Below are 17,714 nucleotides of genomic sequence, written 5' to 3' on the forward strand. Positions count from 1 at the left end.
TTGTGGCTACTTTAGGTTGACCTATTTAGAAAAACAGAAATACAAATTCAAGATGCAGATATGAAGTCAAGCTGCTGCATGTCATCTGAGCCCTGGTTAACTGTATGCATTTTCTTAGCCTGTTTGGAGAGGGAAAACTATTTACATCTGATGTCCTAGAATGAATTTAAGATAAAATTATAGACAAATATGAACATATACAAATATTCCATTCAGGGTTATAATACAAATTTTCACCAAGGCTCTTTAGAATGCGATTAACTTACAGAGTCTTCCCACCAAGTTCACTGGCAGTTAGTTCTCCTTCACAGGTGGAAGTCAAAGCCCTAAGTAATAAGGATGAATCTAAGGAAATGTTTCAGAATTCCATAACCCTTAATTTATATTATTTATTTATATTATTCCATAACCCTATATTTATATTATACTTTGAATGTCAAGCACCAGTACATTATCTTTCTTTTAATTTTACTTAAGTGATTTAAACACAGTGATCCATCAGGTTCCATCCATCATCAATCACCTTCCATTCTGTAGCTATCATATGAACTGTATTCCAAAGCACTGGATGCAAATTGTGATATGTGCTGTTAAGATGATTAGAGTCAGAAGGATACCAGTTGAATAACTTGTAGTGACTTTAAATTATTTTTTCATTTACCCGTATTTCTTGTGTTTTCTTCTTCATGTTAATTGATTGTATTTCTTGTTAAACTGTCTGATTTACTTTGAGATTCCTTTTCAGAACTCGTTCCATCTTCTTCCCTCAGACTCCCCCCTCCTCATTCATTGTCCCATTTGCAGTGTCATTAGTGCGGCCCATCGTGGGTAGTCATTTTCAAAAAGCTTTCTCTTCTTTTAAGCTTTAGTGCCTAATTAAAGAGATGATTGCTAAGAGATTGTGAAAAGCATCATTATGAGGGTCTGATTTGCTCTTTTCCTTAACTTCCATGCACAGGTCTCAGATCAGAATTTGTGAGTAAATGGGATTGCAGCATCCCAAAATATTCCTGTGCTGAGTTTGTGACAATGGACAGAATACAAGGAGACTGTGCCAGTCCTGTGCCACCAGGAGATGCAGAGAGGAGTGGGACTGGAGTGCAAGACTCAGGACTAACTGTGTTGGGAAAAGCTCATGAGTTCTTTCAGATTTGTGATCTGGAAGGCAAAGGCTTCATCACTTGTCAAGACATGCAGGTAAACCAAAATTGGCTATGTGAAATGCACAATGAGAGAAGGTCCTAATGCCCTAAATGAGTTGAGACTGATTAATTTAGAGTTAAAAATTGTAATGTTGTCCTGATAATTTCGAAGAGATATATAGGATTTAAAATAATCTCTTTGAGGTCTTATATAATGCTTGTATTTGTTTCCACAGACAAAGCAGCAAAAAAGTGGTAAGTGAGGTTTAAAAAAATGCCCCAGGAATTTAATTCCATTCTCATTGAGGAAGATGAAATGCCAGTAAACTCATTACTTTGCGATTTGCCACAGCATCATGAATGTCTTCAGTCCACCAATTTTATCCTTCTGTTTTTTCAGCAAAATTGTGTAAATAAAGTCTTTCACTTCGGTTTTACCTGCCAAACAATGGTGAACTCTCAACCAGATCACATATATATGTGTAGGAAGTATAGAGGAACAGTATTTTAGCATTATTCAGTGTTCACGATAACTTTATCCAATTGTTCTTAAACTGTTTGAGGGGCCAAAATCAGATTTGCTGAAAATGTTGATTTAAAAAAGCAACTATATAATAAAATCTTTTGAAAATTGGTTTGGTTGCGTATTGCAGAAATGATAATTTGAACCAGTATGTGGCAGAAAACAAGAATGTACTGGTGCTTGACATTCAAAGTATAATTTCATTGTGTTAATCCATTTCTACTTCAGTACTTATGGATGAAATAGAATTGGGGAGCAATAGCAAATAAATTAAAAAAAACCTAAATAAATTAAAACAAACTACTACCAATGGAAGCATCTAATATAAAATTTAGAAACCTTCCATATCCTCAGAAACAAAGATGTGTCTGCATATAGGAAAATGCAAGCACTTTTAACCACCTCTATTGAGAAAGCAAAAACCTCGTAGTAAATTGCTCAGATTACTAGCTATCGGGCTCTCTGTGCAGTTGTGTGTTGCTGAGTTTAACCTGTGCTAATTTTGCAAAGTTGAAAAAAGATAGAGCTGCAGATGCTTGCTGTGCTGTAGGCTTTACCAATATACATTATCTCATTGAAGTAACTGAATGCAAGCAAACAAACAAACAAGTTGTTACTGGTAATTTTGGTAAATCCAGACCCATAGAGAATTTCATGGATTATAATTTTATTGTCTTTCCAAAAACTGAATGGCATGTATTTTCACATAGTGGAAGACCCATAGATGTATGTATGTGTATATAAAAAGCTTTAATATCTGTTTTTGCAAGGAACATAAAAACATTTGTTTCTGTTTGATTCTAAGTTTTGTGCTTAGAGTGCTCATAAATTTATACTTCAGGTTCTAAAACAGATGTTGCAAAATATGCAGTAGAAAAAGGGTTAAAAAAGGTTACAAAGAACAGATAAAAGTACATCTTCTATTTCACCATGAGTATTTCTTTATCATGTCTGACAGCTTCAGTATGTAAGTGTATAGTTCATTTAAATACAGAAATAAGGGTGCTCAGAACATTTGAGAAGATGTTTCTTTATATTTGCTTTTATTTCCTGCTGATCCAATTAAAGATAATATTTACAAATGCAGACCTTTTTGAAGATTGTTTTAAAGATCATCTTTATTCCACACAACACTTTAGTAAATCAAGAGTATTCAGCTGAAATCAGTGAAGTTCCATTGATAAAAAACGGGGGTGACACCCATCTCTTCCATTTGACTATACAGTAATTTAGTGACAGTGAATAAAAATTCATTAAATGAAAGTCTTTTACATTAATTCCAGCAATTCAGAAACCCAGATTCTTTGAAGCCAGTAATAGCTTTCTCATTGTCCCATCTTCCTTGTAATTCATTAGTGGATTAAGAGAGATTTATTTGGACACCAGTGACAGTGACCTGCAATGTTTTCTATTGTATTTGGTACCTATTATTTTGTTAATATCCAAAATATTGATGGTTTATACTGAACAACTGTGCATTAGACGTATACTGTTACAGTTGTTCATTATGTTTGATGAGAATGACTAGTTAACTAGAATCCCTGTTATTGCAAACATGAGTTTGAAATCGGTATAGCTGATTTTGATTGCGCTTTTCATGATATTCACCCCCTATAGCAAAGACCTAAATCAATAAAGTAAATATTTTTTTTCCTTGAAAAGTACCAACTGCTGATCACTTTTGCATGATGCTTTTTGTTAGTTCGGTACTACTTACCATTAATGAAGCATTGCTGTAAATACAAGATTATAACATTAATCTTTTTAATCTTTAGTCATGTGATATGAGGCATAGTTTTCAACACAGTGAAAAAAGTGCTGATCATCTAAAATCCAGTTAACTTCAGTGGAACAGATCTTGCAAAAAAAGCTTTCTGATGTGTCTATAATATAATAAAGATTTATTTCTCCCTGCCTATATCGTGCTGTTTATTTTGAGATTACGTTAATACTGGTTGTTCGGAATTTTTCATTCCATTTCAAAATATCAAATGTGCTATTTGATAGCACAATCAAACTTCCAAACAAACAAGAGGTTTTCTGAAATTGCAAGAAAGCAAATTCTACCTGAGACTTTTCTGACTACTTTGTCATAAAGTATTCATAAAGACAAATAATGAAGTCATAAAAGCAAATCTCGCTCAGTTCATATGGTTTCACTCTGTGATGTATTTGAATATTCACTCTGGGAAACAAAAGGGCCTGTGCTTCTATATTATGGATGTTCTGTAGAATCTGGTCTTACTCTCATCCTGTAGTACTGGGTAAAGTTGCATGTTTTGTCATTCCAGAGACTGCATCCTGAGTTACCTCTTAGCTTGGAAGAGCTTGAGAAAGTTTTTGTTACATTGGATGCTGATGGCAATGGCTTACTTACCCCAAAGGAGTTCACCACAGGATTCAGTGAGTTTGAAAAGCATGTTTCCTTTATAGAGTTTTATTCATATTTTATACTCTCCACATCAATAAAGCAGCATTTTATCTTAACAGTACCTGTAATGATGCACACAGGGAGCCAGACTATTCCCTAGGTATAGCAGATATATATATAACAGATATATACATATATATATAACAGATATATATATATAAAACAGATGAAGAAGTGGTCAAATTATGTCTATAAATAGGCAAAGGACTCCAGGGTGTTTCGCTCCTGTGTAAGATGGCAAGTCATAGTACAATATGAGACATATGATGTAACCATGTGAATTACACCTGTTTTAAGCTATGGAGTAGATCTATGAACAAATTTTGGAAAATTTCCTTTGGGGAGGGAATTGTGTTTTATTTCATATCAGGTCATAAGACCTGAGAGATAATTAAGATTAGCTCTAAGGTTAATGTAAGACAATGTTGAAAATTTGTTAATACCACTGTCCTTACAGCTGTGGGAATGATTTCTACAACAAATTAATTCTTCAAGTGATGTTACTTTATTTCAAAACAAAAAGAGATGAGGCTATTATTATTACTGCGTGATGGGAGCAGATAAGTTCTTTGTAACTGCCTGCTTTGCAACAGCAATTTTACTGTCATGTTCTCTGTGTTTGTGAAAGGGTTGTTTTCTCCCCAGCTGTGAGGTTCCAGATAAGATGACAATGTTAGTGGGACTGTGTTTGGTTGTTTATGCAGAATCAATTTTGTACTCTAAATTTTATCTCTGCGACTATAAGCATCAGGTTTAAGCAATTTCTCTAGAAAACTGTATCTCCAGAAGAGGACCACGAAGCTATCATCAGAAGTGTGTAACACCTTTCCTACGAAGAAAGGCTGGGAGAGCTGTGGTTATTCAGCCTGGAGAAGAGAAGGCTCTGGGGAGACCTTATCGCAGCCTTCCAGTACTTAAAAGTAACTTAAGAAGGGACTTATAAGAAAGATGGGACAGCCTTTTTAGCAGGGCCTGTTGTGACAGGACAAGGGGCAATGGTTTTAAACTGAAAGAGGGTAGATTTAGATTGAATATAAGGAAGACATTTTTTGTGATGAGGGTGATGAGACACTGGAACAGCTTGCCCAGGGAAGTTGTGGATGCCCCATCATTGGAAATGTTCAAGGTCGGGTTGGATGGGGCTTTGAGCAACCTGATCTAGTGAAAGATGTCCCTGCCCATGGAAGGGAGGCTGGACTAGAAGATCTTTGAAGGTCACTTCCAGTCCAAACTATTCTATGATTCTATGATTCTTCTATATGTGAATTGTAGCATTAAATCTCCATTCAAATACTACATATAGGCCCAGCAAATAGGACTTTTTTTTTTTTTTTTTGCAAATAATCAATCATTTGAAATTTTAATTCCGTCATGTCCCACGTCTCCCATTTTAGAGGTAGGTCAACTATCTTAATAAAGAGAATGCTTTAATCTGCAAATTGCCATTATTTACAAGTGAAATAATGTATTACTGCTTTACTTTTCATAAGTAAATTATACATATTCTTAGTTAAGATTATTTTTACAAGTAGTCTCTGCAAAACCAGAATTTTCTGTTAAGGGAGGTTGTAAGTGGCTGCCATCTCCAGCAGCTCCAGAGTCTGGGGATTCCTCCTGCCCAGATGCTGGAGCCCAGTCCAGAGACTCAGATGGATGTGCGACTGCTTTCCTGTTTGCGGTTTCAACTGGTAGTGAAGTTAAACATGTATCCCAGAGACACCCATACATGTGCACACACAAAGGACATGGACACAGCAGGCTACACAGACTGCTACTGACAAGGCACTGCCTTCAACAGCACCGATGTATAGGATTAACATAAAACATAAGGACAGACAGTGTAAAGCATGCTACATTTTAACCTGCTACACAGGATTGACAGGTATTTTTCTAGGGATCCAGGCTAGGTAGTCATACATTTGGCAAGGTGATGATGTTGGCATGCCTAGTAGAAGCAGAAGCCGTACTAGGTAAAGGCTGCTTTAGAAAACTAGAGAATGGAAAAAGCAGAGTAGTGTCTGGATAAAACTTGTACTGCACCAATTAGTATGAGCAAATCTCATTCATATTTCTAAATGGTGACAAATCTGAAATTTACTGTAATCTCTCTTTGCAACATATTCTGTTGTCTCTGTTAACATGCTCTGCTGGGTGCTATGAGAAAAAAATGCAAGATAGAGTTGATAAAACTGTAAAAGCACACTAGTATTTCTGTTTCTTTGGGTCTATGGTAACTTCTGTACTAGAATTTAGAATATAACCAACGATCCTCTGCAGAAAATCATACTACCCCTTTTGCCTAGATTCCTTAGAAATTCTGACTTGCAGATGTTCAAATAAAATAGCTGGCACATTTAGAATTTGATTGAATGTATCTGGTCTTCCCCAGCTGAGCACAAGTGCATTGATTATTCATCTGGCAATTTCATTTCTGCATCCTCACTGTACAACCACTGTACTTCCTTTTTCCTTTCTTTCTATGTATGTAGCTAAAAAGCCTGTAGCTGTTTTTTTTAATATTCTGTGCAGGTCTCAGTATTTTTGTCTCTCTTGTCTCTATATATACACCCTTTTTATCTCCAATTCTAAGATAGTTTCAAGCTTCAACTGTTTGTTAATTTACTTGAACCCTTCAGACCAGTTGACCTAAGTAGTATCTATTCTTGCTTACCCTCATGTTTAATTTAAACTGAATCAACTCATTTGTAAATCCATAGTTATTTCTTATAATCAATTCTTCTATAGTGCTCTCAACACTTACTAGAGCAAATATAAGGTAACGTGTTGTTGGCTAGTGAAAAATTGTTGAGAAAATCTCATGACTTTCATGGAAGTTTCTCATGACTATGATGTGTTGTCAATAGCCAGGAATATCTGAATCACAGAATCACAGAATGGCTGAGGTTGGAAGGGACCTCTGGAGGTTATCTGGTCCAACCTCCCTGCTCAAGCAGGACCACCTCAAGCCAGTTGCCTAGGGCTATGTCCAGATGGCTTTTGAATATCTTCAAGAAGGGACATTCCACAGCCTCCCTGGGAACCTGTGCCAGTGGTTGGTTACTCTCACAGTAGAAAAGTGTTTCCTGATGTTCAGATGAAACCTCCTGTGTTTCCATTTGTGCCCATTGCCTCTTGTCCTGTCACTAGGCACCACTGAAAAAAGCCTGGCTCTGTCCTCTTTGCACTCTCCCTTTACGTATTTATTTATATAGATGGATTATACCCCTGAGCCTTCCCTTCTCTAGGCTAAACAGTCCCAGCCCTCTCAGCCTTTCAGCATGAGAGATGCTTCAGTCTCTTAATCATCTTTGTGGCCCTTTGTTGGACTCCCTCCATATATCCATGCCTCTCTTTTATTGAGGTGCCCAGAACTGGACACAGTACTCCATGTGGCCTGCCCAGTGCTGAATAAAGGGGAAGGATCACCTTCCTCAGTCTGCTGGCAATACTCTGTCTAATGTAGCCAAGGATACCGTTAGCATTCTTTGCAGCAAAGGCACATTGCTGGGTCCTGTTCAACCTGGTGTCCACCAGGATACCCAAGTCCTTTTCTGCCGAGTTGCTTTCCATCTGGGTGGCCCCCAGCATACACCAATGCACTCCTGGGTGCATCCCATCAGGGCCCATGGACTTATATTTGTCCAGTTTACTTAGGTATTCCCTGACCTGATTTATCCTCTTCCACCAAGTGTACATCTTCCTTGCTCCAACCTTTCTCTCTGATCTCTGGGACCTGGGATTCCTGAAGGCCAGTCATGCTAGTAAAGACTAGTAAAGTAAAGTAAAGGCGGCATTCAGTACTTCTGTCTTTTCTGTGTCCTGTGTAACTAATTCAACTCATCTCATTGAGGGACACATTTTCCTTAGTCTTCCTTTGTCTCCTATGTTCTTAGAGAAGCCCTTCTTTTTTCTTTTTTTTTTAACATCCCTGTCCAAATGCAATTCCATTTGGTCTTTAGCTTTCCTAACTTCATCCCTGCATGCCCAGACAATGTTTCTGTATTCCTCCCAGGTTACCCATTCTTGCTTCCACCCTCTGTGTGCTTTCTTTTTGTGTTTGAATTTGGCCTGGAACTCCATGCAGGCCTCCTGGTATTTTTGCCTGGCTTCTCATTCATTGGGATGGAGCTTGGAGGAGGTGATCCTTGAATATTAACCAGCTTTCTTGGGCCGCTCTTCCCTCTAGGGCCTTATCCCAAGGGACTCTTCCAAGCAGACTTTTGAAGAGGCCAAAGTCTGCTCTCTGGAAGTCCAGGGTCATGAGCTTGCTTTTAACCCTCCTCCCTGCCCTCCAGATCCTGAACTCTACTATCTCATGGCCACTGCAGCCAAGGCTTTCTTTTGACTTTCACATCCCCAGCGAGACCCTCCATGTTAGTGGGTATGGGGTCCAGCAGAGCACCTCTCATTGGTTCCTTTATCACTTGGAAGAGGAAGTTATCAACAACGTACTCCAGGAACCTCGTGGTTTGCTTACGTCCTGCTGCGTTATCCCTCCAACAGATATCAGAGTTGTTGAAGTCCCTCATGAGGACCAGGGCATGTTCTCAGGCCCTGAGAACATGAGTCTGCTCCTATCTGTCTGCAGAAGGCCTCATCCACTTGTTCTTCCTGGTTGGGTGGCCTATAGCAGACACCCACTCTACTGTCCTCTTTGACTGTCCTCTCTTTAATTGTAACCCATAACTCTCCATCGGCTCCTCTTCTATGCCCACACAGAGCTCCATGCATTCCAGCTTCTCTCTAACATAAAGGGCAACTGCCCCTCATCTTCCCTTCCTGTCTTTCCTAAAGAGCCTGTATCACTTCAATGCAACACTCCAATCATGGGATTCATCTCCCATCCTTCTCCATGATCCAGTCTTTCTGTTATTAATAGAAATATCCCAAATAGATGGAAGAAACTGCTGTAGGGGTCAAGTTTAGAGGAATTAAAATGCATGTGAGTCAAATGGAGGGAAATAAGTGTTAATAAAATGTAGCTTTCTATATGCAGTTTATACAGGAATTTGAGGTGTGCCTTTGGTCATGCACTAAAAAGAATATTAAAATAGGAGGTACATTTTATCAGTAGCAGTGCTGTGGTTATTTCAAATTCCTAACTTCTATTTAAGCATATCAAGAAATAAGGCCACAACATTTATAAAGTGCTTGTTGCTGCAATTATGTCTTTTTGTTTATGGAGGTCTGAATTTTTTCATTATGTTTGTGAATTTTGAGGTGAGTGATTTACTGAAGGTTAGACATTAAGCAGCGGACAAAGTCAGGCATAGAACTCAGGGATCTTCTTGCCATGCCTCATCGTTTTGTTGTTTCATTATACTCCCTTTTCTTGTAAACAAATGTAGGTGTTTCCCTCACGAATTATATTTACTGTAAAAACTGATCTTTAGTGTGTTGCTCTTCAATGACGTTGCTTCTTATCGTAAGTTCAGAAAATGCTAATGTGTGTAATTTCTGATTCCTAGGCCAGTTTCTTTTGAGGCAGATTGCTTTGAATAATGAGATGATGCAGCAATCAGAAGGTGAAACTGCCTGTCCATTTAAATGCAAAGAGACCGTGAGTGATGATGAGGATGAAGAATTCCAGTTCTCAAATCTGATGGATCGGCTTGGAGCTAAAAAGGTTTTGGATGAGTGAGTCTTCACAACAATAGTAATAGATTGTATGATCTTTTATGATTCAGCTCTGGCTTTGATTTTAATGGAATCCAAGATGAATGACAAGAACCAAGGCTGCTCAGTAACACAGCGATACTTTAAAAATTAATTTTCTTGGTTGTCAGAGATGATAAAATACCATTCAACAAAAATTTACAAGAGGAAAGCTATTGTAGTCCAGGCACATGAAAAATGTGTTTGTGCCATATGAGAACTATACCATTAACTCACTGACGTACTGTGGGTTTTGAACATAGGTAGTTACTAGCATGAAATCCACAGATGCCACAGATTTTCAACAAAACAATGCATGATGACTGCTTTTTTGGCAAGGGCTGTGTTTAAAGTGCACCAGTTAACAATAAGAAAGAATGTTTTCCCCCCTTTTTCTGCTTCTTCTCCCCTCCATGCATTACTGCATGTTGTGATTGCTCTGATAACACTACCTCTTCAAGGATCAGGGTTACTCACTCTGAAACACAGAATGCAAAAACTGCCCTAAGAGCTTCTTGTGTGTTGGCCTGACATTCGTTGGTCAATCACAATGAATGTTCTAGAGCCAAAAAAGCACGGGGCAAAAATGGGAGTGAATCTTGACAGATAGTAGGAATATTTAAGAAATGCATCAGTGATCCTTACCATGAAATGCTTCTTTTCACCTGACTGCCTGTTACAGGAAAGAGCTGATTGTCAGTCATCTTGAAAAGCTTTCATTATGAAGAGATTTTTATCACCTACTTTTTCTATCCTTATCCTCATTTTGTCGTTTAAATGTAGCACTCTTTGCTGCCTAGGTTTAGGCTTACAATGTGCATGGAAGAGAAGGAGTCAGGAAGAAACAAAAGAAGTTGTTCGGGAGAATTTTGGCAAACTTAAAAAACCCATTATCGTTCACAGTAGGACATATTTTTTCCAGTATCTGCCAAATAGATTTGGAAGCAAAACATTCTCGTAGTAAATCTTTAAATCAAAACTTTCTAGATGTTGTGTTCTGATTTTCGTAACAGTCCCACCATGGAATTAAAATGTGTTGAAAATGAAAAAAGACGGTACAAATGCAATTTGTTAACTTGTCTAAGTAACTTAGGAGAATCTCATTCATTTCTCATGAGGAAGTGTTTTTGATTAGCTTTCCCACTGCCCCCTCCCCACTAGATTTGTGGGAACTTCTTTACTTCTAATAGAAGTAATGGGATGATATAGTGCATCTCATCTGTCTCCTTTCTTATCCATTCCTGTTCAGATGAAGTGTCTGGCAAGGCACCCATTAAACAAGCAGTGCCTGTGATTCTCTGCAGTCATGCATGGCCAAACTTTATGATGCTTTTTTTTTTAATAAGTACAGTTTCCATCATTTCCCACCTACCTCATCCTTTTCCAGTCTGGCGCTGCTTAAGTAGTCCTTGTTTTTAACAAGACAAGTCAGAGCACAACTCTGACTAGTGATGCCCTGAAGCCTCCATCCACTAGGATGCTGTGAACATTTATTGCAGTGTGATAGAGGTTCTCTCTTAATGAATCCTTTTTGATCTCTTCTTTCAGTGAGAGTGACTTGAAGCAACTTTGGTTGCAGCTGAGAAAAGATGAACCTCATTTACTTTCCAATTTTGAAGAGTTCCTGGTCAGAATTTTTTCCCAGCTTCAAGAAGCAGATAATGAAAAGAACAAGTTGGAATGTGCTCTAAAAAAGTTAGTACTTCTCTTTGTTGGACTGTTTGTGTAGTTTTACAGATGTCCCAGCTACTGTTTGAACCTTTGAAATAAACAAGGTATTTCAGTGAAGAAGTGAGGACTATAAATATTTATTAGTCATGAAGAGTACCAGTAAAATTATTTGTAATGCAGAACTGGCTGAAATTAGCTTTTCTGTTCCAGTTAACAGATTTTGTTGACTGAGATTGTTTTGCAGATGCCTATTATTGCGTTGCAGTTTTAAGACAATATTAAGCAATTCACTTCTAGTTAATCAGTTTGATTCCAGAGGACAGTCAGATTTACCAGTAAATCTGGTAAATTGTCTGTGTGCTTTGCAAACATTACATGCAGAAAAGCTATAAATCTGATTAACTGGCCTGAGAAATGAGAGGTTTAAGATGTTAAAGCAGTGCAAAGCACTGATACCAGTGAAAAGGTAAGTTAACAAATACATATATATAACTAACTTATGAAATATAATAAACAATATATATTGGTTTTATATAAAAACATATATAATATGTCTATATATATAAACTGCACATATAAATACAAATATACAAGAATGAAAAATTAATAGATTATTCTTTAATATGTAGCTTTCTAAAGGAAAAAAAAAGTGATGCTAAATCTAAATGTAAGGCAAAACAACGCTTATAATTGGAGTTTCCCTGTATTTTTATTATAAAGTGTCACTTTTGAATTTCAGATTCTTACAGATTAAGTAATAAAGGCAAATACATTGTTGAACATTTACTTCATTTGTTCATCACTCTCCTGACTATTCTGAGAATGTAACAAGGCTTCTGAAGAAAGAAAAAACCTAAAAACATATGGTGATTAAAGACAACTGGTTTATATTGATAGCATTTTCATCTAAGTCTACAAGTGTGGTTTTACCCTTCAGACAGCTAGTCAGTTGGTAATAGTGTATAGATAGTTGTGCTGTCTGTTTTAAACTAGAGATTATTAATAACCATGTGTGGTGAGGGGTTTCTTTGGTGTTTTTTTGGGGTTTTTTTTGGTCAGATTCTTGTCAGTGTTTTTTGGGAACTGAATGAATAAATTTGTCTGTTTAACAGCTGTGATAGCACAGAGGAGCATGGAGAATACATTAGCATTATCTGACTTTGCTGGATGACATGAAATCTCCACCTTAAAAATGCATTGGATTTTTATACCTTGGTAGTAAAACCAGGTTTTAGCTAATTTCTTCTTTCTTTTGCTCCTGATAACACTTCTAATTTCAGTACATAGGTCATTGTTGTGTTTGTAATTAATAGCTGGAAGAAGTCAAAACTATCAGAGGAGTAATATTGTCTTTGGTAACACTGGGGATGAATAACCTCTCTTATTTTAAATAAGAGCAAAGCTCAAGACAAGAGGGGGAAAAATTATTTTTTTTATACACACATACTTCTTAACACTAAGGTGCATGTGTCTGCATATACTGGCCAGGATTTACTGTGGGGTCACAGAAGGTAAGGGATGCTGCTTATTGAGGTCTTACCATGTCTCCTGGGTTCCTCCTGACTGGTGACAATAGTACCCTTTGGGAGTTGAAAACGAATGTCATCTTTCATCTTCCCTTTCTGACCTCTGTGATTCATTAGGCAATAATGCAGTCTACTCTCAGCCTTTTGTCTCCTTTCCTGGATGCTTTTATCTTAAGTTGTTCCTTTTTTTCTAACCTGGATGCCCTGAGAAGCTTCATGTGCGTGCACTGGGATCTTTATGCCCTGCCAACTTACACTGTCAACTCATGCCATTCTTCTATACCTCTTTTTCATCTTTTCTTCTGGAGCTTTCACACATGCATATTTTCATTCATGAACCTGAATCCTGTGGTCTCAGAGACCCAGGGGTTTCCTCCTGTCCTGGTTCAATCAATACAGTATGCTGCTGCTGTTCCCATTTGTGGGTCCAGCCAGTACTGAGGATGAATGTATATTCTCAATACACACACATGCAGATACAACACACATGGGGGACTGTGCAGACTAATACTGATTAGAAAGCAGTGCCTCTGCTGGCACCCACCTAAACACAAGCAGCATTCACACAAACATGATGGATAACAGCCTGATCCTGTTTCTCCTATCCAGTTTATCAGGAATGAATTTTATTAGTGAAAACATATGCACGTGCAGCCCTGCCCTACACTTACTTTATTCAGAAACAAACCTGCATTCACAGATCCTTTGAATATTACTGTGGCCTTTAGTCTACCTAATGTTCCTGCCTGCACCCTGAGCCCCTTGCCCATTCTTTGACTCAGACCGTGGGTCTTTCCAGATGTGGGTCTCCTTTTACTCACTGGCTGATTCAGCTGTATTGAAGTTTGCTACCATTTGCTGTTCATTTGCTCACTCATTAACAATTACACATCCTTCAGATATTAGCATGAGGCTTTTAAAGTCCATCTAATGACCATGCTGAGACCCTAGTCCCTTTACCTCCAGTCAGTCAGTTCAGACCTTGAGTTTTTCCAGATAGAGATCTCTTCCTCCTTGCTGGTTAGTTCAGCTTGAAGTATGCTAATGAATAACACCTGCACAGAATAAGCTTTGAGTTCACACAGTTAGAAATAGGATGTAATAAGAAGATAGCACAGTCTGTGATAATCAGACACAGGGCTTCACCAGGCAAATTTACTAACCATCACATTGCTTACACTTGACTAAGCCATTTATCCCCGCTTCACATCCACCTTTGTCCCCTTCTCTGTCCTTGTCTCCTCATAAATAAAAAACTTGTCCCTAAATACTTCTTCTACATTGGTCTCAGTTTTTCTACATCTGTATGCAAATTTCATATTTCTGATAGTGGTACCTAAGTAATCTTGCCCTTATATGGTGTTACTGATGTGGTTATCTAGATGCTGTTTTCCTTGGCAAGATTAATGTCCCCAAAAGGTGCCAAATACTCTCCTTCAGGTAGCTATGAGGTTGGCTGTTTACTGCATAACTCCTCCTAGAACACCTGTGAAAGCCATCCATCAGGGTGCTATCTGTTCTGTTGTCAGTTTCTCACTGATATTTGTTATGTCCAGCAATTTCTCATATAATGTCCAGTAGTTTCTCATGCTCTGTTCAGTTAGTTAATCCTCAGGCTAAGTCCTCGTCATCTCAACAACTTAACACTTAATCTAGACCAGCGTTAACATGTCTCTTACAAACCTGTTCTCACCGAGCTCAGTAAACTTATGAATAAGTTCATAATATATATGTATAACATGCAGCATGATCCTGCATACCGAAAATCTGTGGTACTTTGTTGTGTGTTACTCAAAGGCATAGGGTTGATTTCCCTGTGAATTTTCATTTTTATATAAATTTATTTTTATATATATGTGTGCATATATTTAAAGAAACCTTCTGTATGCCAGGTAAGTTTTTTTTCCCTGGGAAAAAACTTAGTAACTTTTAAATAGTCTTGAAGAAGAGATTTGCATATAGTACTGTCTACTGCTGACCCTCTTACCGATACTAGTTTTTTTGTAAATTATGGCACTGTGCACACTTAGTGTGGGACTATTTTTATTACTTAGTAACAGGCCATGATTTCTTCTAGTATTAAAGTTCTGCTTTAGTGTATTAGGTAAATTGACCCACTCTGATTTTGTCAGATATTAACCTCACCTTGATTTTAACTGCTTAAAATAAAACGTAAAGAGGATTGTTGGAGAAGAAGCTTAAAACCTACCACTGTGATCTCTTAGTTAAAGAGTTTCAACAAAGATTCCGTACGAGATATCAAATATATTCCTGATACACTCACAGAAGAGGTTTGTCAGTGCATCAGACATATTCTGTGCCAGTATAACCATGGGCACGTTTCTTCTTTGTGATGATAAGTAATTCTAGTTCAGTAGAACAACAGCCAAAATACTGCTGATGAGTTTTTACATAGAACTGAATACACTTCAAAGAAAACAAAGCAAACAGCCACATTTTTATCCCAGAACTGGTGGTGTTTTCACTGGTGTTTATCATCATAAAGGAATTGATGAGCTGTTGCCTCTATTTGTAGATTTTAAGGCAAAATACAAATATGAGGTTTAAATCCTCTCCTTTTAAAAATACTCATTTGTTTATTTCTTTTCTTTTAAACAAAAATGAGAGACTTTTACTACAGTAATGTATCAAACCAAATACTGTACATATATCTGGTCTGATGCTGGAATCAGCAATAGCTAAGCTGTACACTGAAAGTGTGGACTAGTAGTTCCATACATTGATCCAATTTGGTTTTGGCATCTACACGGTGGATACAGTTTTTGTTTGCTGGGTATGTTAGTTCTCCTTGATTTTCTGATATTTGTATTTAATTTTAAGTGCTAATTTAAAATTAGATGGCTTCTTAAATTTAACAGTGGTGTTTTTTAAATAAAAGGGTGATGTATTGATGGGAAAAAAAGCAGTAGATGAACTTCATTGTAGATAAATGTAAGGAAGATACAATAATTTAAGTCAGGCTTACATGATGCTGACCTTGGAATGGGGAGTTACAACTCTGGAGAAAGCTCTTGGGGTCATTGTAGAGAGCTGCCTGAAATCATCAGTTCAGGGTACAATGGCAGCCAAGAAACCCCAGTAAAATGCTATGCATGAGCAGGAAGTGTACTGAGAACATGACAAAGCATATTTTTGCCACTACTACATAGCATCTTACTCACGTCTTGAGTACTGACTGAAGTTCTGGTCTCTGCAACACAAGAAGAATGTAGTGGAATGAAGAAAGGTACAGAGAATGGCAACTTAGTAGTTAAAGGAACGGAACAGCTGTTCTGAGAGTGCTATTTTTAAAAAGTAGGGTCTCTTGAGTGGGGAGGTAAAGGCTGGAGTGATAGCCTTTACAAAACCGTGAGACCACTGACTAAGCTGAATGAGGAGCTGTTATTCTTCAAATCCCTAGCAGTAGAACTAAGTGGCATTTAATAAGACTAATAGGAAGTAAGCTTAACACAGTTGAGAAAGAGACCTTTTTCTTCTAATAACAGAGAAAATCTTCAACTGCCATTAGCTCTGTCTGCTGCTGTGCTTTGAATTTGAAAGACAAACATAATAAAAAGGTGGACTGTGTTTCAAACAACAGAGTTCTAAACAGAAGGTAAACATAAGGATAGACGAGAACCGACTTCTCATTGGGCTTAGCATGGGATAGTGTCAAAGTCCACTTTTGGTGGAAGAAGATAAGTGCATAAAGTGCACAAATCACTGTATTCATTTAAGGGGAAAGAAGAAACCATTACAACAAGCTGCATGAACAGCAGTTGTGAAGCCCAAGCAATTCACATTGCAGCCACGTGAACGGGTAGAAATTAAACCCTTGTGAGTGTGTTGATCCTGAACTCATCATCTGAACTTAGTGAACTCATGTTGCATTCCATTTTGGTCAATGTGCTTAACAACAGCACCATCTCCCTTTCAATTCCATATCAGTTTATGCCACAGCATTACTGGAAAGAGAAAGATCATGTTATCAAATACTGCCGAAATTATGCAATTATGCGTTGAGTAAAACTGGATGGTATGATCCCAGGGAATAGAGATTTTAATCAAAATATTTTGCATTTTTCACATAACAATGATATGCCTTTATGGCTTTAATTATTTTCCCCTGACTGCATGTGGGGAATATTTGACAGCTAATGTATTGGATTATTTTTTCTGCTGCCTGTTAGTTACATTACTTATAATCTAAGTGTAACACAATTATAACAGGCTATTATTTTAACTTTCTGTTTAGTTTGATCAGAGTTAAGAATGGTAAGCCATGAATGAAATGCTTGGGGAGTATTCAGCCTGCAGAAATGGCATGTGCTTATGTGCCAGACCAACTTAAAATTGATTCCTACATCCAGAGGTAGCTCCTGAATGTAGTCTTGATAGTGCTGCTATATCCTTTCCTTACAAACGCATAAGAGAAAAGAAATGTCTAAATCAGCAACTTATTATTAAGGGACTAAAGTTATTCTCCCTGTCACACAGAAGCAAAATATCTGTATGATTCCAATAAAAACAGACTGCTGTCCAATGTGTTCTGCCTGTGCAAAGTTACAGGTTTTTTCAGTACATAGTCAATCTAGCTCTGATCAAGTGACATTATAGTCCATGAACACAGTATTTTTAAATATGATCTTAGCATCTTGCCTTTGACACAGTCCCCCACAACATCCTTCTCTCTAAATTGGAGAGAGTTGGATTTGATGGGTGGACTGTTCGGTGGATGAGGAATTGGTTGGATGGTCGCATCCAGA

The 17,714-nt window shown here is 37.6% G+C and overlaps 1 protein-coding gene across 1 annotated transcript in view; it reads left to right on the forward strand.

Annotated features, from left to right (window-relative positions):
• Positions 1 to 1,029: 1,029 nt before the first annotated feature.
• The window catches only part of CRACR2A (calcium release activated channel regulator 2A), a gene marked incomplete at both ends in the record, with an annotated part of 53,385 nt that continues 36,700 nt past the window's right edge, over positions 1,030 to 17,714 (forward strand). The window contains 4 exons of the mRNA XM_082007490.1: positions 1,030 to 1,197; positions 3,957 to 4,068; positions 9,565 to 9,733; positions 11,300 to 11,446. Coding sequence (XP_081863616.1) covers positions 1,030 to 1,197; positions 3,957 to 4,068; positions 9,565 to 9,733; positions 11,300 to 11,446 — 596 coding nt within the window. The remainder of the gene's footprint in view (positions 1,198 to 3,956; positions 4,069 to 9,564; positions 9,734 to 11,299; positions 11,447 to 17,714) is intronic.

Source organism: Phaethon aethereus, assembly GCF_964289735.1.
Source record: "Phaethon aethereus genome assembly, chromosome: 1".
Lineage (NCBI taxonomy): Eukaryota > Metazoa > Chordata > Aves > Phaethontiformes > Phaethontidae > Phaethon > Phaethon aethereus.